This window comes from Pseudopodoces humilis, chromosome 8 (assembly GCF_049639895.1).
Source record: "Pseudopodoces humilis isolate 2021_Gansu_Grassland_sample_001 chromosome 8, ASM4963989v1, whole genome shotgun sequence".
NCBI classification, from domain to species: Eukaryota; Metazoa; Chordata; class Aves; order Passeriformes; family Paridae; genus Pseudopodoces; species Pseudopodoces humilis.
Genome location: NC_142207.1, coordinates 356,943 through 381,731, shown reverse-complemented (window position 1 = coordinate 381,731; position 24,789 = coordinate 356,943). Strand labels below are relative to the sequence as shown.

General features: G+C 43.3%; 1 protein-coding gene across 2 annotated transcripts in view; it reads right to left on the bottom strand.

Moving 5' to 3' along the window:
• CCDC148 (coiled-coil domain containing 148) overlaps positions 1 to 24,789 on the bottom strand; it is a 44,416-nt gene that overhangs the window by 10,229 nt on the left and 9,398 nt on the right. For both annotated transcript variants that reach the window (XM_005519570.3, XM_088058871.1), the window contains exons 2-10: positions 23,188 to 23,268; positions 21,531 to 21,652; positions 19,867 to 19,970; positions 19,211 to 19,293; positions 18,901 to 19,052; positions 18,557 to 18,652; positions 18,284 to 18,465; positions 12,449 to 12,587; positions 10,237 to 10,443 (exon numbers count right to left, since the gene is read on the bottom strand). In XM_005519570.3, coding sequence (XP_005519627.2) covers positions 10,237 to 10,443; positions 12,449 to 12,587; positions 18,284 to 18,465; positions 18,557 to 18,652; positions 18,901 to 19,052; positions 19,211 to 19,293; positions 19,867 to 19,970; positions 21,531 to 21,652; positions 23,188 to 23,242 — 1,140 coding nt within the window. In that variant the 5' untranslated portion in view covers positions 23,243 to 23,268. The remainder of the gene's footprint in view (positions 1 to 10,236; positions 10,444 to 12,448; positions 12,588 to 18,283; positions 18,466 to 18,556; positions 18,653 to 18,900; positions 19,053 to 19,210; positions 19,294 to 19,866; positions 19,971 to 21,530; positions 21,653 to 23,187; positions 23,269 to 24,789) is intronic.

Here is a 24,789-nt window from a genome sequence, read left to right as displayed (position 1 = left end):
CTATCCCTGCTCACTCCCTTGTTTGTCTAATCCATGCCCTTTCATTAGGGCAAAAGAAGAATAATTTCCTTTAAAAAAAATTATAATTGTGACAAAAAAGGACATATTTGCAACAACCTCCCCATACCAAAAAAAAAAAAAAAAAATTTAAAAAATCCCATAAAAAACAAACAAAAAAACCCCAACATTGGTAAAAGCCAGAAAAACAATGCTTGCAAAATATGTATAAAATGTGACTACAATTCTATAGGCTGGCCTTATGCCATGGCTTTTCCCAGAAGAAGAGTTGAAATCATATAGGAAAAAATGTTCTTAATGGAGCAGAGGTAGAGTGAAGTGTAAGAAGTAACAAAAATTCAACATTAACCAGGTGATTCAAATAGCAGTATATTTTACATTTTATACTACGTTTGAACATTAAAATGCTCTGTGCTTGAGAGCAGTTCTGGTCTCACAGCCCCACAGCACTTTGTGCACCAGGCAGGGGAACTCACACCCACAAGAGGTGGCAGGGGAGGTTCCCAAAGCTGCCCTGTCCTTTGGTGCCGGGTTAAAGGCGAGGCTCTGGGCTCTGGCTGGTGGTGGGACAGAGCAGACAGGCTCAGCTGCTCCTGCTGCTCCTCGCAGCCCCACGTCCTGGGCGTGAAACACGGCACCAGGGCTCTGCAGGGAGCATCTCCTGCCTTCCAGTGTTCTGCTGCTGAAAGTGACCACCTGATGCTGCTTTGCCTGCGTTCCTACAGCTGAAGTGAGCCAAGGAACCTGCTGCGTTCATCGGCTTTTATCTCCAGAGGCAGCGTCATGCAGGGCTGCAGAACAAAAAACCTCCCAAACAATAATTCTGCTTCACTACAGCAGCACTCGGGGACCACAGACTGCACAAAAAAAATAAATTAATGTGTTCTTGATTGCATTCTTCCATTCCTATGAGTTCAAAATCAGAAGGGTATATTTTACTGTGTCAACAGTAAATGTTTTATTTAAATATTAAAAAAAAATCCTAGTAGTTAAATTAATACTGAAAATACACTGACACCTGGCTCTCCCAGTGCCTGTTCCACAAAACAGTTTTCATTTTAGTAGGACAAGCACTGCCAACATTAAGTTCTGAAAGTTTCTAATTACAATTGGCATTTCAAGTACATTTCACAGTTCGTGTATTATTAGAGGAGGTTTTGCCAAGTGGATTATTAAATTGCTGTGCTGAACAGAATGAATACACTTTTTCAGTTCATTATTTCAATACTGCATATTACAATAATGTAAAGTACACTACAAACTAATTAAAGTAATAAATTAGTTCTTTCACTCTAACATCTGAATAGCAATAATGTATTTACCATTCACCTAATGTTACAGATACAACTTTTTAAAGACAAAACAATGCACAATAGCACAGCACCACGTGACTTGCTACAAACAGACCTTGAGGCTGCCTATGGTGGCACAAGAGGTGGCACCAAGCTCCTCAGCTGGGTACCCAGGGCAGCTGTGAGGAGGGAAAGGTCGAGCAAGGGCAACATCAGCCTTTGGAAACCGAGGAAAACGCGCACGAGGAACCAAAAGGATGTAAAATCCTGGGGGGAGCAGAGTCAGGAATGACTACCCAGAGCTCAGCTCACTCTGTGCCACACAGACATACTATGCTTCTGGAATCCAAATTCAAAGCAAAAATTCCCAACAGCTGTGTGATAAAGCCGGCACTGTTTGTAATGACTGAAGGCATAAAGGGAAAATCCTCTGAGATCCCCACTCTGATGTTTTCTAGCTCACTTTTTCAACCTTATAAAATGACACAATCTAAATACTCTTCTAGAGTGTCCTAGAGTTTTATTAATCTCTGAATCACTCCTGCTTATCTTTCCTTATTTATACTATGGTTTGCAAGTCTTCAAGTTGTGCACAACTGATTCTACAAGTCCCTGGGAAAAGATTTAGAGGGTCTCTTCAAGAAAAATAACTTCACAAGTGAAGATTCTACATGGTAGAAGAAACCACAAAAAAGAAGAACCACAAAATTTGGCTAGCCATGGAAGCCCAGAGCCAATGTGTTAATGGGGGGATCACAGGAACACAACAGCTGCAGGTCAGGGCTGCATGCTCACAAACAGCAAAATGGGATTGTGAAACAACTAGAGATTCAAACACTATTTAAAGGAATTCAGTATTTTTAAAGTCTCATGTATAAAAAAAGAAAACACACAATGTGTCTCCCCCCACTTGTCCCACAGCTCCCACAGGTTGTTGTATAAAGCAGGTGGCAGATCCACAAAGCACGTGGCACGTTTGCCAGCAGGAGCAGCCCGAGCTCAGAGTCAGGCTGTGCGTGCCAGGTGCACCAGAAATCAGCACAGGTACCAATAACATTGCTGCTGGGTGGCAAAGCTCCGTGCTGGGCTGCTGCAGGTACCCTCGCAGCACACAACAAATCCAGCAGCGTTCAGGCAGTCCAGGCAGAGCCCAGGCAGTGACTGACAACAGGAAATAAGCCCTGGACAGGATGAGAACTGTGTTGTACGAGACCCAGCATCAGCTGCCTTCCCACAGCCCTGCTCAGTCATCTCTGACTCTCTAGGGCTGCTTACATTGTGCTCAGCAGAGAGAGAAAGCTGGGAACCAAGCGAGCCCAAAAGCACATTGAGAAATGTGCATGTTCAGATAACCACAGTGATCCTCTCCAAAAACCAGCTCTAGGCCTCTCCTCTCCTTCCCAACCTCCCTGCGTCACCACCGTCTCCTCTGCTCAGGGTCTTGCTGAATATAGAATTGAGAGTTATCCCATTTATGGCAAGTCAGAGATACCTCTTGATTCTTCCAGATGGAAGCCACAAGGCACAGAGAGGGAAAAATGCCTCTCGATTGCAAATTTGGATTTAAACCACGTCACCTATGACATTTTTTCTTCACATTTTTAAAATAAGGGCTGCAGCCTCAGAGCAAGTGATAACTGAAGGAATTCTGTTTGTAGAGAAAAGGCCATTTTAGAGCTATGCCTTTCTAGTGTGTTCTGAAAAAGAAAAAAAAGCAAAGCAGATGTAAAAAGTGATTAAGTGATAAGAAGTTACATGCTGAAGAAATAGCAGGATTGTAACATCAGCCCTTCAGTAAGGATATTGCTCTCAGTCCAGTTCCTAATGGACACATCATCTAACAAGGAACATGATTTTTTTTAATTTGGCAAACTTTTTATTTCCCCACACAAGGTCATTGCTTTCTATTTCCTCTAGAAGTGGCCAAACTGAGATCACTACAAGATTAACATGGAAAGCTCGTTAAAAGGTGATTTTCATTGCCAGCAGTGCAGCCTCTTTACTTGCAGGATAGCTCAGTCATACAGACTTCAGATGGAAGCAGCACATGCTGCTCCGTGTCTCCTGCCTGAGAAACTCCCTGCCATTCTGAGATGCACAAAAATAAGAAAATCTTTTTGAGAAAATGGGTGGGAAACATAGAAGAAAAAAAAAGTTAAAGACCCAGTCTCCCATAGAAAAGTAATGATTCAGTCAATTTCTCTCAAGAGTAATAGAAGTTAAACACATAAATCCCACTTGTGTTAATGGGATAATAAATCCTTGGATTAAAATATTTTACAAATTAAACAGGACTGTAGAAGTCTGTGTTACAAACCTAACCATTTTTTAAGTCACTAGTTGAATGGAAATGTCTATCCAGCAACTACTAAAAAGTCGTGCACTTCTTGTCAAGAAAAAGAGGTTTTTTTCAAACACACTTGCATTCACCTGCAATTTCTCAATCCAAACTCCAGTTGAACTGCTCAAGCTTTTCCCTGCGTGCCAGGACTAGGAGGAAGGTGAGGGATGGATGTGTGGCCGTTCCCACCTGCAGGACAGCGTGACCCTGCCAGGACCTGCAGGGCCCGAGCCTGGTGGGCTCCAGCGCCGCGCACGGGGTTTGGAATGGTGGGAAAAATGGGATTTGGGAACTCTGAGCCTGCTGGCAGCAGATGCCAACGTGCAGGAGCCCCAGCAGCTGTGGACACCCAGCACTCCCAGCACAGGCACTGGGGACAGTTCTGCGCCGTGCCGGGGGCACCCCACGGATTTCCACGTCTCAGGGTAGGACTTGCTTGCCAAGATTTTGGAAGTCACAAGCAAATTGTGCCCCAAAAAAGCTGACATTTCCAAGGAAACTGGGATGTATAGGAGACCTGCTACTGATGTGTAATTGTATTAACTGATAATAATAAAAAAAAGACTTGCACTGTTCAAAGCCACCACACACTGAAATATAAAATATTAACGGTGTTATTTCTGGAAATACAATAAGAATAGGAAGTGTATGTGTGTATTCCTAAATGCAAAGCTAATGAGATGGGTGCCTCAGGGTGTGAATACTAGAGCTTATAAAAGGGAAAAAAGTAAAGTGTATATTAAGAACAGATCCCTGGAGTCTGAAATATTACAGGGCAGGGGGAGTTCATCCAAACAACATGAAAAAGCCATCATTTTCTAAATTTAGAGAGTGCTTCTTTATAAGCATGGTCCGAATCATTTTCCTTTTCTCAGGTGTCCGTAACCTCCTGAACTGCCACAAAGGTCTTAAATAGCCAATATGTCAGGGACTGCAGAAGGAGGTGGGAGAAGCTCAGATTTGCACAGGGCTTCCATACCAAATATCCCCATCAAGCAGCAACACTCAGCAAGAGGCACTGCTGTTGACATGCTTCATTCAGATGCCGATGGCAGAGGCCCAGAGATGTCCTGCTGCCTGTGCTCCATGGTTCAGTGCTCACAACTCTGGGGCCCATTGTATTCACAGCATCCAAAACCCATGCAAACTCTGAGCAGTGGATACCAACCCACGCTCCCCATGGCAGGGGCTATAGGGCAGCAGCCACCCCAAGAGCAGAGAGGAGGGTGCTCCCTCTCCCCAGGAGCACAACCGAGCTCTCCTGCCCTGGCAGAGAACTTGTCTGTATTACAGGACAGAGTCCTGAGCCCACACACTCAGATGTGAATTCTGACATCAGCAGGTACCAACATCCATGTGTTGTTAGCAACAAACTCCTGTGGTATTAGGTGATCTGAAGACTCCAGTAACTTCCAGCTCTAAAAATCTGCACCTTTCTCTCTAAACTGCAGATTCTTCAACCCTGAAAACTTCTGAACAGCACCTGGAATCACATCCAGACTCCACAGGGTCTTGAATGACAAACAGTAAATGGTAAAAGCGAACAATTTCTGTGTCTGACTGGCCTACACAAGACCTACGAGAAGAATTAGAGCAGCCTTAGAACATTTAGCAGTAAGATAATTAAGAAATAATACAAGTTTGCTAATTTCAGAAGATAATTTCATTCTGCTGTGGTTTGAAAAACTGTGAAGTTCACATCCCTGATAGATTTTTGACTGGTACTCTTGAGTAGCTTTGTGCTCCACAGGCTACCTCTAAGAGGTTAAAAAAACATAAATACCAGAAAAGTGGTTAAAAGTAACTGTTTTGATCATTAACAGAATATTGTCTTCAGTTATGTAAGGGTTTAAATCTGAAAAAGGTATATGAAAGAAAAGCACTTGAGCACAACCCTCACTCATGACCTGAGGAGGAACACCACGTACCAATTTCAGTGAGGAAACTGGTCCCAAGGGCTGGGATCAGCACTGATAAAACTTGGGATCCAGAACAGGAGCAGTGCCTGTTCCCTGGGGCTGACAGCATGTCACATCATCTTTGCTCAAGGCAATGTGTGAACAGTTTATTTCTCACAGCTTGTCCTTGTAGTTCCTCTCTTTCCTCATCCAGCATTATTGAGAACATCTTTCTGTTCTTGACAGCAGGAATGTCAACATTTTATTAGTATGTGTAAATATGATATAGGCTTAAATATTCACACATGCATAACCTTAAGTAGGCTGCATTTCTATTTACAACTACTTATCTAAACCGCTTCCTTTCGATTCAGAATTCTCTCTTCTAGACCCATCTGCCATCATATGGAGGAGAACTCCTGGGATCCTTTACAACTGCAAAATTTTGGTGCAGCTTTGCTTTCCTGAGGTGCCACTTTCCTCACTGAAGATCATTCTCAGAAAACACTGTTAGCAGGAGCTGTCTGCTTGGCTAGTTATCCGTCCTTGAGCAACTTGAGGTATCACTGGACAATTTCAACTAGATTTGAGAGAGAAGTTCTTGTCTCAAACAAACTCCAGATGTTAGGAGCTTTGGCAAGCCCAGCAGACAGGTAAGCTGGGTTACATCCCAGGCCGAGTGCTCCTCTGAGCAGCTGGGCTGTTTCCATGGATCTCAGAGCTCACAAACCAGGCACAGTACCCTGCAGCCCCTGTTCCCCAAAGCCTGCAGTTTGAGCCCAGTGGATCCAGCACAAAGCTGTGACGGTGCCCCTGGAGTGCAGGGACACCCCTGCTCCTGCCCAGAGCAGCTGCAGGCACACCTCACAAATACACTGCCAGAAGATTCCAACAGGAGGAAGACAGGTCAGAAATAACAACACCCTGTGATGGAACACAGGAAAATGGGGGGAAAGACTGGTGGAAGGGCAAGCAAGGCAAATGTGCAGAGACCTCAGCAGGTGCTTCCCGTGGACTGTGCATGAGCTTTGTCTGACTCAAAAAACACAATACATCAGTTCTGTGCTGACCTCAGACTGGTAAATCCAGGTTTGGTTTATTAGGTCTGGATTGAAAACTTATTACTGAGTCAGAGCTGGCTCATCTTTGATGAACGTTAGATACTTGCTCACATCCATTTTGGAGAAATACTGTAGCATCTGACAGCTCTCCAGTTCACCACAAAAATGAATAGCTATATTTAAAATATAGGTTATTATAACTTCCTTGTATTTTTTATGTCCAACAAACAAATGGGTCAACTCGGTGGTGAATAGACAATGCTTCTGAAAAAGAAAATCATTTTTAAGCAGCTTACTACTCAAATATTTATTCTTTTAAAAAGTTTCCTTCAAAATGATCGGATTATAGTCAAAGCACTGGATATGATACCTCTGTGGAATTCATTTTAACATTCAGTTGTAATACTTCAATGCTGATCTCCTCTGATAGTCACAACATTCAAACCAGTGACTTGACTACATGCTGAATAGGGATTTTTTTTTTTCCCTAAGTTTGCTGTCACATCCTTTCTTACAATACAGGAAAGGAGAATGAAAGCAGTCTGCAAGATGCTTTATACAATTTGCAATACCCCTGTTAATTCCACCTAATGCTTTTCTTCTTGAAATTAATTTATCTTAGGTTCTGCCAGGATAAGAAATGCAAGAGCTGCTCTCACAAAATTCACAATGTGTTGCAAGAGATTTTAGCACTGGAGTGGGGATTAATCCTGGAGCACAAAAGGAGGGAGAGAAGAGATTTAAAGGCAGGCAGCCACACAGCTTTGTGCAGAGGAAGAAAACACCCCCTGTAAGCAGCACACACAGGAGATCCAAGTGCCCTAATGTCTATTGCTGTAGGTCTTCCCCCTAGTCTTCTTTTAAAAACATTTTATATGAAGATGGAAAGTACAAGATTACAAATATTTTAAGATAGATTCAATAGAAAAATAATGTTTGGAATGCATGCAGACACCTCAAGTGAATTTGTGTTGTAATACAGGAAGTACTTCAAACCCCAGCTGTGAGGCAGCACCTCCTAATCCTCTGAAAAGATCACTCCTCGCTTCATGCCTTACCTACCTTGCAATGTGGAAAAATTTGCTTCTCTGTGTTGTTTAGGGAAAGAAATTTTACAGAGAGAGAATTTGTTTTACACAGTGTCTGCTCCAGAACCCTGGGGGGATCAGATTGCCACAGCACAAAGAACACCAAATCTGAGTGGCTCTTGATCACTCATCAAAGTGTAACCCCTCAGGGTTTGTCTTGTTTGCTTTCCCATGGCAAACAGGGATGTTAAAGGTATGTACCAGGCACATTTACTCTTTAAGAATGTACAGTGTATCCTCCCCAGCCTTATCCATTTCACATTTTATTTCCTTCAGATGGCTACCATATGGCCCTCCTGATTTATTTCACCTGAGCTTCTCGAGTTGTTCCAAAGTCCCTCCTTAGGGACTCTGATTTCTGTTAAGGACACACATTGATCTTTTGTGAGATGGAACACGGAATAAAAATTTGAAAGTCCTTTCCCCAAGTAAAAACTGCTATAAATATTAATTTAACTTCTCTGTTGCTTTACTTTTTAATTATCCCTCCCTGTCAGTCACAAGGCCTAGAGTCTCACCAAGGACATAGGTGCTTTTAGTGGACTTAAAACAGCTTTAAATCATGTATTCTTTAGTCAGCCTGCTGCCCCTTTGACAGAGGAAAAGAACTGTATAAAAGATGAGTGATATTGTGTGGTTTTTGCCATAACTAAACCAGTGCACAACCTGTCAGATATTACATCTCCTTCCATGTCTGTGCCATCACTTCCTTTCTCAGATGGGGCTGATATAAATGCTGTGGCTCTCTGGGAAACCTGCTGCTGTAATGAAGGAGATCTCTGTCCCTCTCAGTCAGACACAACCTCCTCACCAGTACACCCAGGGTTTACTTACAGGTAAATCAATGTAGGAGCTACACTGCCCCTCTGGAAGGGGAGATAAGATTTCCTGCTGTGAAACTTACTGAAATGCAAAATGGTGAGTCAGTCAATGGCCAAAAAGAAAAGGTGGAAGAACAGCCCTAATCCCTGATTTCCAGTTCCACACTCTTTCCCTCAGAGACAGACTCACTTTTTACCCATCTTATGGATCCCTCTCAGGGTGGGTTTCACCTGTGTTAATGGTACTGGACTGCGTTCCCTTTTACCTGCCAGCAGCTGCTTTCCATGTCCAACACTCTGTAGTTGTAAAGTTCAGAAGTGTAGAAAGACAAGTCTGTAAAATGAGCTATAACTGGGCAAACTGTGAGTTTTCAAATGCATATCCCCATCAAACCAAAACAGAACCCATGGATACATTGAGAATCATTTCTCTGAAAATGAATGAGCTCTGTACCCAACCTCAGCTTCCGCCATGCAGCCCTTTCAGTTGTGGAGCTGATGAAAACAAGGTCACAATGATATCCTCCTTTAATGAGAGAAATGTTCCTTTTAATTCCTCTTTTCTGGGAAACAGGTGAGTTGGTTTTGCTCAAATGTTCAACGTTTTAACAAAGATCCCTTTGAAGGCCACCCTTGAAAAGTGTAGGCCTAATAGGTTTAAGTTTCAAACAGTTCCTGGAAACAAGAGGTCAGAATCCAAAAGACTTTCAGACAATGTTCAGTGCATCTGTGAGAATCTTAACCTACATGGAGACAACAAAGTACTCCAAAACCAGCTTGTTACTTCTTGTGCGGAAGAAAAATAAAAGAAACAAAGGGAAAAAAAAATCACTCAGATTCACAGTTCTGGAATAATTGGCCCTTCCATCTCGGCTTGCACAGGTAAGAGACCTGCAGGCACTCCAGAAAGGAAGGCCTAGGTAAAAAAATCACCAAACATCCCCTCAGCTCCAGAGAACCACTCCTTCCTGCCCCTGGCTCAAGGGAAGGCTGGCACAGGAGCCAGAGCAGGGTACTCCCCACTTAGTCATGCCCAGACAATGTCTAACCCTAAAGTGTTTAGATTCAAACCTTCCTACGCCAGACAGCTCCAGAACACAAGACAGAAGGGCTTTTGTGTTATTGCTAACTAAAAACTAGCATTGACATCAACGTCCTGCCTCACAGAACAGGTTTTACCGTGCTTTCCTTCTCATAGAAAACCTAAATCAAGTGTTTAGTATTTCTCTGAAGAGTGAGGGCACAGCAGAGAGAATATTGGTAAAGTGAGAATAACACATCATGCATGCTCTCAGATGTTCATTTCTGTGCAAGTCAAAAATCACAGAGAGCAGTTCAAACAAATCTTAACATGCCTCTCATGCCCAGAAATGGGGTTCCTCCTACAAACACCTTAGGCACGAACATCACAACATCTTCCTCTTGTGTCCAGCCTCCTCCCACTTTATGCTATTCACTTACCAAAACCACACAGGTATTTTTATCTTTTTTCACCTCTTACCACAGTAAATCAGAATATTGAAAGCCTTCTATAACAAGGGCAAACAAGTTATGGGATCCATTGTTTCATGTCTTAAAAAGCATACTTAAAATTAAACAGAAGGGCAGACAGATGTCCATTATTTATCTCAGAACAGATTAGTGTTAATGTAAAAATCTTCATTTTGAATGCATCTGTTAGATACAGATTTGGTGATGGATTTATTACTGAACATACCTTTGCTTTCAGATCAGCACAGATCTCCAGCTGCTTTTGCCTGCAATCAGCCAGCACCACTTCTGCCTCATGAGCAGCAGCAGCTTCAGCAGCAGCCGCCACCGCCCTAAGGACAAAGGCTTTCCTAACCTGAGCCCAGGTTAACAGCAAGACTCTGTGCCGGTTCCTGATGGACTGGTAATGATCCCAAGCCTTCTCATGAGCAACCTGAAAGAGGAAGGCATTTCAGAGAGGCTTAAATCTGTTCCTTAATGAAACTAAAATTCTAGACATTTTTGCAAGCCTGGCCTGTAATTGATTCAGTTCTTGTATCACCGACGTCCCCACGGAACGCGCAGCACAGCCCAGTGCCAGGGATGTCACCATGTCCCACTGGCCAGGCCAGTGACACCCTCCAGCAGGGCCCTCTCTGCCAGCACCACAGCATCCTCCTGGCCCACTGCTCTTTGTGCTGCTGCGCTTTTGCAATGGGAATAAATGAAATACAGCGCTCCCTCCCTGCCCTGAAGGACACAACGTATAAGTAGGTCCTTCAATACATCTCCAGAGATATCGAGCACTTCCAGCAAGATGAGGCTTTTCCTAGCAAATTCTGATCTGCAGAGAAATGGGGCACCAATAACAGCAATTGTACAAAAGCAGTACAGGGGGAATCAGCTTCACTTCTTTCCTAGCAGGAAATTTGAAAATAAAATCTCATTTTACCAGGCAGCACAGTGCCACCACCAGCATCACCACCTAGCAAAAACGGGGAGTGTTTAACCCAAAATCCACTTGCTTTGGCCTAATTCAGTGAGGTTTATGAGGATATTCAAGGTTCAAGACTCTGATGGAAGCAATATCAGGTAAAGCTGATATAGTATGGTAGGTACAGAATGAGACAATAGAATCTTGAACCTATCTTATACCCCCAAAATATGTAGGGATGAATGAGCTTCTAGAGATGGCTGACTGCCCACAGGTGTCAAGGGGACCATTCCAGATGCTAATTCCAGGTTCTGGCAGGGGAGCAGGGGCTGCTGACTCCCCTGGTGCCTGGCTCACAGATATTCCTATCAGCTCGTGGCTGGCTGAAGCTGCACCTCGAGCTTCCCCACGGCCAAACCAAGGCCTCTGCCCCAGCAGCTCCTGCAGGCAGGGCACTGCTGAGTGCTCTCCAAACACAGAGCTCTCCAAGGAGCTGCCTGGGACCAGGGCTAGTGCCTGTCCCCTGAGCACGAGGGAAGGAGGCCAGGAAGGCCCGAGGCTGCTGTTCCAGTGTGACACACACGTTTTAAGAGCAGACTCTTAGCAGTGTTTTAGCATTTCCATAGTCGTCATGCTAATACACATACCAAGAGATATCAGCCCAATGTAGAATTAGGATTTTAAAATTTAGCGCTTTTAAATTTTAAATGAACCTTCAAAGAAGTAGGGAGACCCATTAATAGTGGCTGTGCTTAAAACATACCTGCATTGTCCAAAGCCCGAGACTATTCAGTCCAGGGCAAAATCTCTGAAACCCACAAGAACTTTATTTTTAGTGAAACTCTGGTTAATTATCAGTATCACTTCACTGTCATTCCTTTGCACTAGACACTCCTCAAACACGGGGAAGTAGATGGTCTAAAAATACAGACGGAGATAAAAAAAGCCTCCTACTTTCTTTATGACATCCTGAAGTGTTCTGGCCTTGAAATGGGTTTCTCAATTAGCTGCTATGTGCTTATTCACTGTGGAGTGCGAGAGGAATCAGCAATCAATTTGAAAGCATTATGTATATAAAAATAGCCTCTCTCCTAGAGTGGGAGATAACTTTCCACTCTTCATGCTGTATATGTGCCACAGAACAATTAAATTAACTATTCCTAGACAGTGCAACAAGGCTGTACATCCTCAGGAAAAATAAAAACACCAAGAGAAGCAGAGTGGCATAACACAGCTGTAAAACTGTACAGCAGAAGCAATGCCAACAAATTAGTTTTGTGAGTTTGGCTGTAAGACTATGTGGAACTATAAAATAGTTCCAGGACTTATTTTGAAGAGATGATAGTTTTTAAAACTCCTGCAGTTTGAAAACAAGAATGTTTCTTCTTTAGTGTGCAGAATAAAATTTATAATTAAGAAATTTTAGAATTTAAAGACTTCAATAAACATACATTCTTTGATATAACTGTTCACTACATAGTTTAAGAATTTGTAAAATTGAATGAATATGTAAACCAGCACTGACCAGCTCCTGCCTGGATTTGTGGGGAAGATACCTCTGCAGCACATCCAGGTACAAAGTCCTCCTCCTCTGAAGATCACTTGGGTACTGATTGATAACAGTCTGGAAAACCCACTGATCATCTTCCTTCCAGTCACTGCTCCTATAGGAATGCAAAACAATCCATCCCAGTATAATTTAACACTGAAAAGGAGTTTGGTTCTGGACAGCCCAGCCTTGAGTGGGCTCACAGTCCTGATGGTGTAAACTGGATATTGGGTCAGAGGTGACAGAATCAGATTAATGAAATAAAGCAAACATGCATTGCTTTGCTGATATGACACTTACTGTGTCATCATTTGAGTGAATTGTTCTGCTTCTAATCTGGCTTTTTATTGGGGAATGTCACTGTGTTTCTCAAACACGCCACATTAATGGAAAATCAGTGACCTCACAGGGAAAATACGGTGTAAAAAAGAACAAGATGATCAGATTCTACCACTGAGCACTGAATAAATGATCAAAAGGGAGTGGATGAAGTGACAATCCTTGCATGCAGCTAAATGAGGATCCAGTTTAGCAAACTCCTAACAGCCATAAAGTCATCAGAAGGGCATAAGATCCACCATGCTTTAGTGTAGGAGCTGTAGGAATCAGCTTGCACACATCAGCCTCAGAAAATGAGAGCAGCAAGAAGTAACATCCCTCTGAAAGAATCCCACAGGCTGGGATGCAGTTTTACCCTCAGTCTGAACCCTTGGCCCTGAAGGGATTAATGTCAGGCTGTCACTGTCAGCATTAACATCCAAGCAGCAACACTGAGTCAGAGCAAAAGGTCTCTCTGGCCCAGTGACCTGGTTTCAGAAGTGACTAAGAGCCCAGGGATAATTAAAAGAAGGCAATCATGAGACTACCCACCCCCCAAATTCCTGCTGCCTCCAGCAGCTGCAGTTCCTGGACTCCCCAAGCCAGCAGCACTGCCTCAGTATTCCACAGCACTGCATCCAGTGAGGTATTGGAACAGCCTTATCCTTATGCAGGCAGAAAGAACAGGTACTTCAAAACGGGAATTTTAGTGAGAAACTCACATGTAATTAATATTAAACTAGACTCCATGATCTACCATTAAAGAAATCAATAATCCTCCTCTGTGAGTCCTGACACGCCTCAGTATGGTGACACCCGAACCCGTCACTTCAGTGAGATTCGGTTTTGCTACATTTTACCTCAGGTATTTCTGCCCATGCAGGCTGGTGAACAAACAGAGGAGGGGAGTGAGGCACAGTAGGAGACACCTTGGTCCTGGAGCCTTACAGGATGAACTCGAGAGCAGGGAACAGCAGAGATGCTGCAGCCCTGCGGCCAGTCCGGCACCTGCTCTGCCTCCAGCAGCTGCACCAGGTCCTGCCCCTCCATCCCACACCTCTGACAAGCTCCCTCTCATTTATATTCCTCTAATGGCCAGCTAACCGTGGATCTCTGCCCTGCTCAAAACAAGGAGAAGTTTCTGTGGGAGATCCTTCAGGGAGCAATCAGCTGGAGAGAGCTACAAGTAGTTTATTGTATGCAGGGACAAACTGACTGCCAATGCCTTGGTTTGTCAGCTGTGCCAAAATTTGTCAGCTGTGCTGAGATTTTGTCAGCTGCTCATAGACAAATAGTGAAAAAAAACCCAAAAAGCCAGCATGACCCAGCCCAGCATATTCATAGCCACCAAACACATGGAGAATTTCAACATACCCTGGTGAGTGAATCTGAGATGTCACCTCACTTCTGTAAAATTCCAGAAAGGAATATCTCATCTAAAACAAGTCTGAAAAGTGCCAACACATTTGACATGAATATTTAAGGTATTATCAAGTTTCTGCACCGCCAAGATATTGACAAACATTTGCCAGCCTGAATGCCTGACCCAAATTTTAAATGTAGTGCTTGCTTTCCTTATATGCAGCGTTGGAGCAGAGCACAGCACAATCTTTATTTTGTTTCAGAGCTGAAACACAGCAATTGTCTTCAATGCAGCAGCCCCGAGGCAGCTGCTTCCTTTGAAACAGATTTACCAGCGCTAATCCCTGGCTTTGCACACTCCGAGGAATACAAACAGCTCCGAGGGGAAGCTCCCTCTCCCCGCACATCCCAAACAGCTCCGGGGGAAATTCCCTCTCCCCGCAGACCCCGTGCTGGGCAACGGCACCGGGGAGCGGCAGCGCTGCTGTGTCCATCTGCAGGGACACACCTGGGTGACACGCACACAGGGACACACAGGGACACACACAGAGTGACACACAGGGACACACCTGGGTGACACGCACACAGGGACACACAGAGTGACACGCACACAGGGACACACAGAGTGACACGCACAGAGTGACACGCACAGAGTGACACGCACAGAGTGACACGCACACACAGGGACACGCACACACAGGGACACGCACACACAGGGACACGCACACACAGGGACACGCACACACAGGGACACGCACAGTGATACACAGTGACACACACACAGAGTGACATAGTGATACACAGTGACACACACAGTGACACACGCACCTGGGTGACACACGCACACAGTGACACAGTAACACACAGTGACACACACAGTGACACACGCACCTGGGTGACAGACGCACACTAACACACCGTGACACACAGTGACACAGTAACACACAGTGACACACCGTGACACAGTGACACACAGTGACACCCACACACAGTGACACACCGTGACACAGTGACACACAGTGACACACAGTGACACAGTAACACACAGTGACACACACACCGTGACACAGTGACACACAGTGACACACACACCTGGGTGACACAGTAACACACAGTGACACACCGTGACACCGTAACACACAGTGACACACGCACACAGTGACACAGTGACACACCGTGACACAGTGACACACACACCTGGGTGACACACACACCTGGGTGACACACACACCTGGGTGACACACCGTGACACAGTGACACACCGTGACACAGTGACACACCGTGACACAGTGACACACCGTGACACCGGGTGAGCCATCAGCCCCCTGCTGTTAATGCTGGCATTGCCCCTTGTTGCACAGAAACCGCCCTGCTGGGGCCTGGCAAGAGGAGCTGTTTCCTGGGCCCTGTCCTGCTCTCCCATCCCTTTGGAAGGATGCTGCAGAGGATGCAGTGCACAGTCTCTGCTACCCCATTCATCCTTCCGTGATTTAAATAATTCAGACATCCTTGGAAACTGTGGAAAAAATATAATAGTGCCTAGAGAATCATTCTTACACACGTCAGTCCAAACCCACAATTTGTGGGATAGCTCAGGACCTGGGTATTTCTCAAACACAAAAATTTCTGTTTTAGCAACATCAAAAGAAATTAGATTACAAAATATTATAATCCTGCATAAGGCTTGAATAAAAACCCAAGCTTTTCTTCCATTTCTAAAAGCCATGACTGCTGCAATGTGTATTCTAGTGTGAAAGAAAATCACACAGAATAGACCAGACCAGAACATTATCTTTTTCTAAAGTTTCTTTACTGAACATTCTATGTACATTTTCCAGATTCTCTGTGTACCAATTGCAAATGTTCCAGACTGTCTAAACTATTGAAAACATGGGATGTGCAATGCCAGAGTAATATTAACTGAAGGTTTCTTTACTGTACATTCAAGATGTGGTGACAGAGGAAGTGAAGTGGCCGAGTGACCCAGCTGAAGTGACCAAGTTATTGTGTTATCATAGAACCACGTGCTCCTGAGCAACTCCTCAAAACCCCAAAATAAGAAAAAAATGTATTGCAGGAGGATGTTTGGTCTGTCAGGGTACAGAGCAAAGACAGTAACTGCAAAGGCTTCGTTAAGGCTGTATGAATCAGAGCACAGGGGACACTCACCAAGGTCAAGGAGCTGTCACTCCATTTCTGACAGCATTATCTGTGCCAGTGGGATCACAGTTGGCATGATGAATTATAGAATACTTCAATCACAAGGCTGCATCTTTGCAAACTCATAGAATATCTCCATGCAAATTAGCCAATATAAATGGAAGAAGTGAGTGGAGTCTTTTACAAACCTGTACCTTGGAAGCAAGCAATGCTATAAGAACAAGGTCTTTTTTTTTTTTTTTAAATTGAAAACTCATTTTTAATGCCATTGTGGATAAAATCATTGGAACATAAATGAGAAATACATGAAAGACTTGGAGACCAGAATGCAAACAGAATGATCTAGTTTTAAATCAAATGCTGAGATGATTGCTGATGGTTCATTTATGATCCCCCCATTTCCAGTTGTCAGTACTGGCACACTGCCCCACCACCAGCATGTCCCCCAGCTACAGATCACAACCTCCTTCCCTCAAAGTGCCACTGCACATGTGTTCAGGCTACAGCTGAATTCTTTCCATTGCAAATATGGTGTTTTATCTTTAAGTCCTGATATCATTTAATTATCAGTGCAAAATTAGCTAGCTCCAGACCTAAACTCCCACCTGGCATATGATCAGTGAAAATACTATGGCACATTTTTCAACCATTTTCAGAAATTATGTTGTCTATATCCACATCTCTCTATTATTCAGTAGCACACGTGCTGTGAGTCAAAAATTTTAATTTATGAATTTTCAACCAAATTTGTGTTGATCATAAACTTTGACACAATTTTGATTAAAATCACTAGAAAAACTTTGTACATATTTAGTGATTTAGCATTTGTCACAGGTTTTCCCATTGAGGTTGTTAAAACTTCTTCTGTTAGAGGAACTAAAGCAAAATATCAGAGAGAGCAGCAAAAGGCCTGCTTAAATTTGCCATTTGTGGCTTCATAAATGCTATAAATATGGGATAAACCAAAACAATTTTCAATAAGTAGCATGTTCCAACAGCTAGGATGCTCCACTAATAATGTACAGGTTCAGGTAACACAAGAAGAACACACAGAATATTTGTACAATCAGATCATAACATCCCTTTCTATGGCACCCAGGATCTTTAGCTGTTCCAGCACACCAAACTCCTTCAGCAGTAGGGACAGAACAAACACTACACTCTGTGTGTATACAGAAAACAGATTTGGAAGCAACATGTGATTGTTTTACCACAGAAATTCAGGGACCTTCCTGTTCTCCCCACTTTCTCCTGCCTCAAACCATTCCACCAGCCTACTCCTTCCCAGTCTTTTGACAACCTGAAACCATTTGAAGGAATATCAGGAGATGGCAAAGTCAAAGGCCAATCAATGTCTGCAACTCAGTATCTTCTGGACTCTAGACAGCCTCAGCAGAAAGACTAAGCTTTATATTATTAATATACAGGTTTATTACATTCCTAGATCATTATGAATACTGCTCTTGCAATAAACTTTTTCATTTACAGAAAAATCTCACCTCCTTTTGGTTATCTGAGTCAAAGCTATATACACCTTTTACATTTCTTTGTGACAATGACATTTACTGCAATGATCCAAAATTTGCGAAAAGATTGGACCTTTTTATCTGCTTTATAGATAAAAGCACTGGAGGTGTGTCTTGGAATGACTGTACTTTTCTGTCATAATCTTGCTAATGTAATTACTATACAGAAGGAGTGATTTCCACTCTTGCAAGAGCATATGAAAAGGACATTTGATGCACACCAGGTTGTTGGTTCCTTAATGCACTGAACATGTTGCTTATTGTTTCAGCTGATAGCTCTTACAAGGACTGGCTTCACTGTGTGAACACTGACCGTCCAAGCACAGGGCTCTGCCCGGAGCAGAGCCAGACTGAGGGGCAAAGCCAACCACAGCAGCCACAGCTACAAATCACACCACAGGTACACATTCACCCCCAGCCAAGACGTGCAGAGATGTGTCAGTACCTAGATAAAGCTTCCAGCTGCTGATCCACCTCCTGAAGCTTCACCCAGTAGCCCCTGGAGAGCTCCTGGTACTCCTCCATCACCAAGGTCTTCAGGTCAGGGTAAGGGCATTCCAGAGCCAGCAGCTCGGGAGGAACTTCCAGGAAAAGCCTGTTTTTCTCTTCAGAAGAGCGCACTGATGCCTGCAATGAAGAAATGCTGCTCAGGACACTACTCTGCATCATAATTACCCCCTCAACAAACTTCTACTTGAACTTATAAAGGAGAGCTTACATTTTCTTTATACTCTTCAAGCTCTCTTTCCAAAGCCAGACTTTCAGGGATAAGACCTTCCAGAATTGCCTTCTGTTGCTTCTTCATAAATTTGATCTATTTCATGAAACATGTTACTGTTACCTCTTCCTCTTGTTGTAATATGAAAACTTTTATTTAGAATCAGAGTCAGATTTTCAGCCCAACAATGCTATGCTTTTACAGACTTTGGTGAGCAGATTTACACCATGATAAGAAGGGGGGTTTATGGCACGCTCTGCATGTGAGCTATAGTCTCAAAGTTAAAAAAAAAATACTAAAAATATGGTGATAATAAATTGTAAAAATAAAGTTCAAATACCAACCTGCTGTAACACCTCAGCTGAATTGATCTCAGGTTTCTGACAAGATTTTTTTGAGAGGTAACGCTGCATTTTAGCCAGCTTGAGTTTCAGCTGCCAGACAGGAGCTAAAGTGTTTGTTTGATAAGTGTCCCACTCCATGGACAATTTCTGCTCTGTATGAAACATAAAGCTTTCTCAAACACACAAAAAAACGTCACACAGCACTGTGCTCTGTAAATCTAAACCTGTCAAGGAATGGATTTAAAAACCCAAACAATCAAGATAACGTTGGCTATAAAAAAAATTTAAAAATTAATAAAAAAATTCTTACCCAAATTCCTCAAATCAAAAAAAAAGCTGTTCTTATGGCTTCCTTCATCAAGAAAAGTCTTAATTTCTTCTTCTGCCTTTTGCCTGAAGGAAATGAGTTTTGCAGAAGCTTTAATTTCTTATTCATTACATTTGCATGAATGATGAGCCTCGAATACTCCAATAGTTACATAAAAAATGGGATTCTTTTCCTGGGAAGGTATGAAGAGAAGGACTTGGACACAAAGATGGCAAAGAAGCCACAAATGCTCTTGTTGAGTACACAGGATAATAGAGAAGAGCACTGTTAATGTCTCGTGTTGTGTGACCTCAACACATATGTCTAGAGACAGACTCTAAAGGAACTGAAAAGCATCTGAAAACTTTTTATACTCTTACAAAGACCCAGTCTTCAGATGCTGCAAATCAACTGAACATCCCCAAATCCAGCTCCAAGAGCAATATCCCCTGTTCTCCCTGCCCTCAGGTGAGCTCTTCATATCACAGACCTCTCTCCATGTGGGTCACAAACTTTTGTTCCCCACACAGAAATACCTTCAGGTCAGGTACCATCATATTTTTTTCTCAATGTGCCTTGAATCAAAAGCATGTCATCCCAAAAATTCTGTCTGCTGAAGTCTCTTTACTAATCACTCATTCAGATTCCTCAACTCTTACCTGCTCTCACTCAGTCTTTTATACTCTTGCCACCACACCTGACGATGCTGTTTCAGCAGCATTTGCTCTTTGCTAATTTTTGAAACTTGCTCTGCTTTTTTAATCTGCAGGGAAAATTAAAGGTTGCGTTTTGAACTTATTCAACAGCTTTATCAATTGCCTTCACATGGAAGCTTTTAAATGATAAACTGAATAGCTTATTTAAAAACTATTTTTCTAAAGAACAACAGGCTCAAATGTAACCAATTTTCATTAAATAAGTTTGTTGCATTACAAATCACAATTAAAGAGAAGTGAAAAAAAAGAAAAAAATCAGTCCATTTTCTTCTTTCCTTTCCCATCCCTATGTCCCTGGAAATAAAATTGAGGAAAGATAAGCAGGAGAATGAAAAACACTTTCTTACAGGTAGGAAGATGAAAGACTAAAAGTATGTAAAGAAAAATAATTTCAAAAATGTATTACTAAAAAAGAGGATTTTTACAAAATCTATCCAATTAGAGAGGCTCTCAAACTGTCTGAGGGCTTCACAAAAACATTGTTTCACACTCTGGATAAAATAGGAATACCTGCTTTTGAAACAGATGGAGTTCCTGCTTAAACCAGAGGAAAGCCTGCCAGGGGAAGGCTGCTGAAGTGGAAGCAGATGACTCTGGCCAGCCAGCAACGAAGGAAAAAGGAGCAGAAGCCTGTGGCTGCCAGAGTGCCCGAGACAAGCGGTTTTCTCTCACCCTCCTGCCATGGTGAGTGTCTCTGGCCTCTCGGTGCATGGCGAGGACAAAGCTCCTTTCCAGTCTTTGTGCTGCCATCCCCTCCCTGCAGAACGTCTGTCTGCACCCCAACAGCTCCCTCAGCTCATGCACTGACCCTTCCCCATCCCCAGCTCCCCCTTCGTGCAGACACTCTGTCCTACGGCAAAATGGCAGCAAGGCAACAAAAACACACGGGAAAGTCTTGTCCGAGTTCATAACAGGGAGAAACAAATAGCAATCTCACTCCACATCTACTTCAGCAAAGCAGCGATGTTCTGAGTTAAAGATGCTGGGATTCCACTTTGCTCAGGCAGAAACAAACTGCAATTTTCCTGTGCAAAGCTGCACAAGCACCACCAGGACCCCTCTGTGCTCACAAGGGCACTGAGCAAACAGAGACACACCCACCAAACGCCACACCCAGAAAACACCCACTGCCACACCCACCCACCAAACACCACACCCACTGCCACACCCACCACCACACCCACCCCCGACACACCCACAAACATCCCCCAGCATGTTCCCACTCCTGCCCCAGCTGGGCTTTTTTTGTTTGGCTTTTTTTCTGGATCAGCATTCCCATTTAATCCCACAAATTTTTCATTGCCCCCAGGATTATACAATAAGTCTGGGTGAATTTCCTCAAGGCAGTAAAATATGAGTCTTTCCTGTCTTTTGAAGAAGTAGAATCCACACATATTTTGCATCACTGATCTGAACAAAGTCCACACATTGACATTAGCACATCCAAATCACAGCATAGCCATGATAAACTTTTGTATTTGACCCCCTCTCGCTGAATGTTGTTACAGAAATTTGTGATCCCAATTTGTTCTCAGGTTCCTTGGGGCAGGAACAAGAAATATGGTCACTGAATTTCAGAAGCATTACAAATAAAACAAAAATCATACCTTTAACTGAATTTGTGCAGAGGCCATTTTTGCCTCTGCAGCAATATCATACAGATGTTTGTAGTCAACAGGTTTGTACCTCTGGCTGCAAAGGGCATTTCTTGTGGGAACCACCAAATTGTCTAGTTATCATATAAAACACATAAGGTCATTTCAAATTCTTGAGAAATAAATTAAGTGCAAGGCATAAAATGAAAGCTCTACACATAGAAATCAGAACCAACGTTTTCAACACCAGAAGTTTTCATACCGATACTGTTAGTTGGTGAATAACAATTTGCAACCAACATAAACCAGTAGCAATTATATAAAAAACAGTAACCAGTTGTCTGTTCACAAAAGTTAATTTGAAAAGTATAGCTTACATGTGAATTTAGTTGTCAATTTATTTTAAACTGCATTTACAGGTATTGTAATAACTTCTAATACAGAAATACCTAAGTTTCAATAAATGCATCCATCTTGCACTGATTGGAAAACTGCCTCAATGTTTATCACAACCTATGGGTTAAGAAGCGGGAGCAGTTTATTTCTAAAAGGTATAAAATTGAGGTACAATTACAATTGTAAATGAACTACCTGAACTTTTGCCCTAGCACTGTGAAGGCCTCATGCACAGATACTCAGTCATTCTACATAAGCCAGGAGGCTTACAGGGATAAGGAACGGACATCTCCTTACAACCTCTGCTTTAGCAGAGAAATTGCCCATTATGTTTCTGCATTCCCTACTAAGCCCCGTGGCTGGAGGTGCTGTGCCTGACGTGGTTTTAGAGAGGGGTAAAAGGTAAGATAAATCCTGCAGAGCCATCTCACAAGCCTCCCCCAAGCCTCCCCCAGGCTCTCCATCTGCTGCGTGGCCCGGCAGCGTCTCCAGCCGATGCCGATGCCTTGCTGGGGAAGGGCTTCTCCAAATCCCCTGCCGGGCAGTGCCCTGGGACAGGCACAGACTAGGGACAGCAACCTGGGAACCCTGCGGGGAAAAAACTGGGCACGAAGGGGCAAGCTGCCCCTGGAGCTCAGAAAGCCAGCCTGAGCAGGTGCCAGGGGAGGTGCTCTGCCCCCTCTGCTCTGCCCCTGGACCTGCAGAGAATAACACCCAGCTCCAGCACCCGGCACAGAACCCTGGCCAGACACCATGGAGAGGGTCAGAGGGCTGGAACATTTCTGCTGTGAAGACAGGCTGAGAGAGGCAGGGATATTTGGCTAGAGGAGACTCCAGGAAAACTTTATCGTGGCCTCTCAATAGGTAATGGGGGGCTTATATGGGAAACAGAAAGGCTCTTTACCCTGCCTGTGACAGCATGAGGGGCAACAGCTGCAACCTGGAAGGAGGGTAAATACAGACAGGAACTAGAAGAAAGAAGGAATTGTTCCCTGTGAGGGTGGGCAGGCCCTGGCACAGGTGCCCAGAGCAGCTGGGGCTGCCCCTGGATCCCTGGCAGTGCCCAAGGCCAGGCTGGACATTGGGGCTGGGAGCACCTGGGACAGTGGGAGCTGTCCCTGCCATGGCAGGGGGGCACTGGGTGACCTCACTCTGAGGTCCCTTCCAACCCAAACCATAACCAGAGTGCTATAGCAGCTCCTATATGAGGCTATTAATTGCAGAATGTTTCATAAACAGTCGAGAAAGCAATTAAACCTGATAGCATACATACCTCCACCACTAATCCTATGATCTGAAAACAATGTTCCATGCTCCAGTTCACCCATTTTTATTTTTTATGTATTTTTTATACCTGTTGAGAAACAAACATATGTTTTGAGAATAACAACATTGTGAATGCAATCTAAAAACACTTTCAAAAATATCTATTGTTTTCAGAAAAGAGGTACATCTCACTAAAAATGTAATTTAGACAGAAATTCCTCAAATTTATCTCTCACTTTATGAGAAATTTCATGTGCCTCATACCATTTAGCAGCCAAGAAAACCAAATACTATTTCCTTGATGAATCTGTAATGCTGTGACATAGCTCATCTATTTGCTTTGTGCTTTTCAAAATACGAGTCCCTGATCCAAATGCAAGATCAGGTTTTGAGGCATTCCTACTTTATAGAAATTAAGCCTGAAAAGATCTTTTCTTATATTTGGAGACTAGGTCACTTTAACCCCTTCTGTAGGAACACCTGTGAAAGCAGGTCAGCTGTTGAGGCAGCAGTGGCTCAGCTCTTGGTGAGCAGCATTTATCCAGTACCCACATCATCATGGGTCAAATGGAAGTTTCAGATGCAGTAAGTTACACAACGCAGTAAAAAAACATCTTACGTGTCAAACCCCTACTTTCAATTAGGCATGCATTGGTGTCATCCCATGTCTTGCATAGAAATGAAAGCAATAGATCCACCTGAGGTGTTTCAGCTGATCTGAATCAACAGCTGACTCACACCAGAAAGGGAAGGCTCCCCACAAACACTCTCCCTCAAAGCCAGCCATACTGTGCCAATACTTCATACACACAAAACTCCATCTCTAGTCATACCTTTGACATTTGCCTGGTCCCACAGCAAGCAGCAACATAGCAAATAGTAGAGCAGTAAAATTTATTTATTTGTGGAGTCATTTCCTCACTGTTCTAGATGAACTAGCTCATCCCTACAAATTCCAAAGACTGCACAATGCAACAGGAAGGTGGGAAGGAAGAGCAGCAGTAGAAATGTAAAGGGGACTACTCTGACAGAGAGCTATTAATGTCAGTCAAATAAAAAGGTGAGACTGCAGCAGAAGACAGTTCACAGTGTACTCTCCTGGGAACTGTTTTACGTTCTGCATCCACTCCTCTGCTACAGACAGTCAGTCTTCCTCCTGCCTGCTGCCTTTGGTTTCTGACCACTGCTTCTACTGATAAACTTGGGAAGGGAGCACTATGGTGACTCTCATCTACAACATATAATGAAGGCAAAAATAACATTGATGGAAAATTGGGAGTACTCAAAAGCTCTAAGAAGATTGAATCCATCACAGCCACTTCTCTCTATTAAAACCTTTTATTACTGTTCCCTGCACAGCTGCCACATCAGCGTCATTCTCCTGTATTACACATTTTGGGAGCCATCATCCTAATCTGCGTCCATCTGGCCAGCTTTAAATGACAAGCTTCTACCACAAGACATGCTGTCCTTTTTGAAAAATAACTATGAATACTAGTAAGATTAGCAGCAGCAGAGCTACCCCTCTGGGTTATTTATTTGTTCATTTGGCAAATTGTTAATATCTTCTTTCTAATGACATTTTTCTGATTTAATATCAGCATTTGAA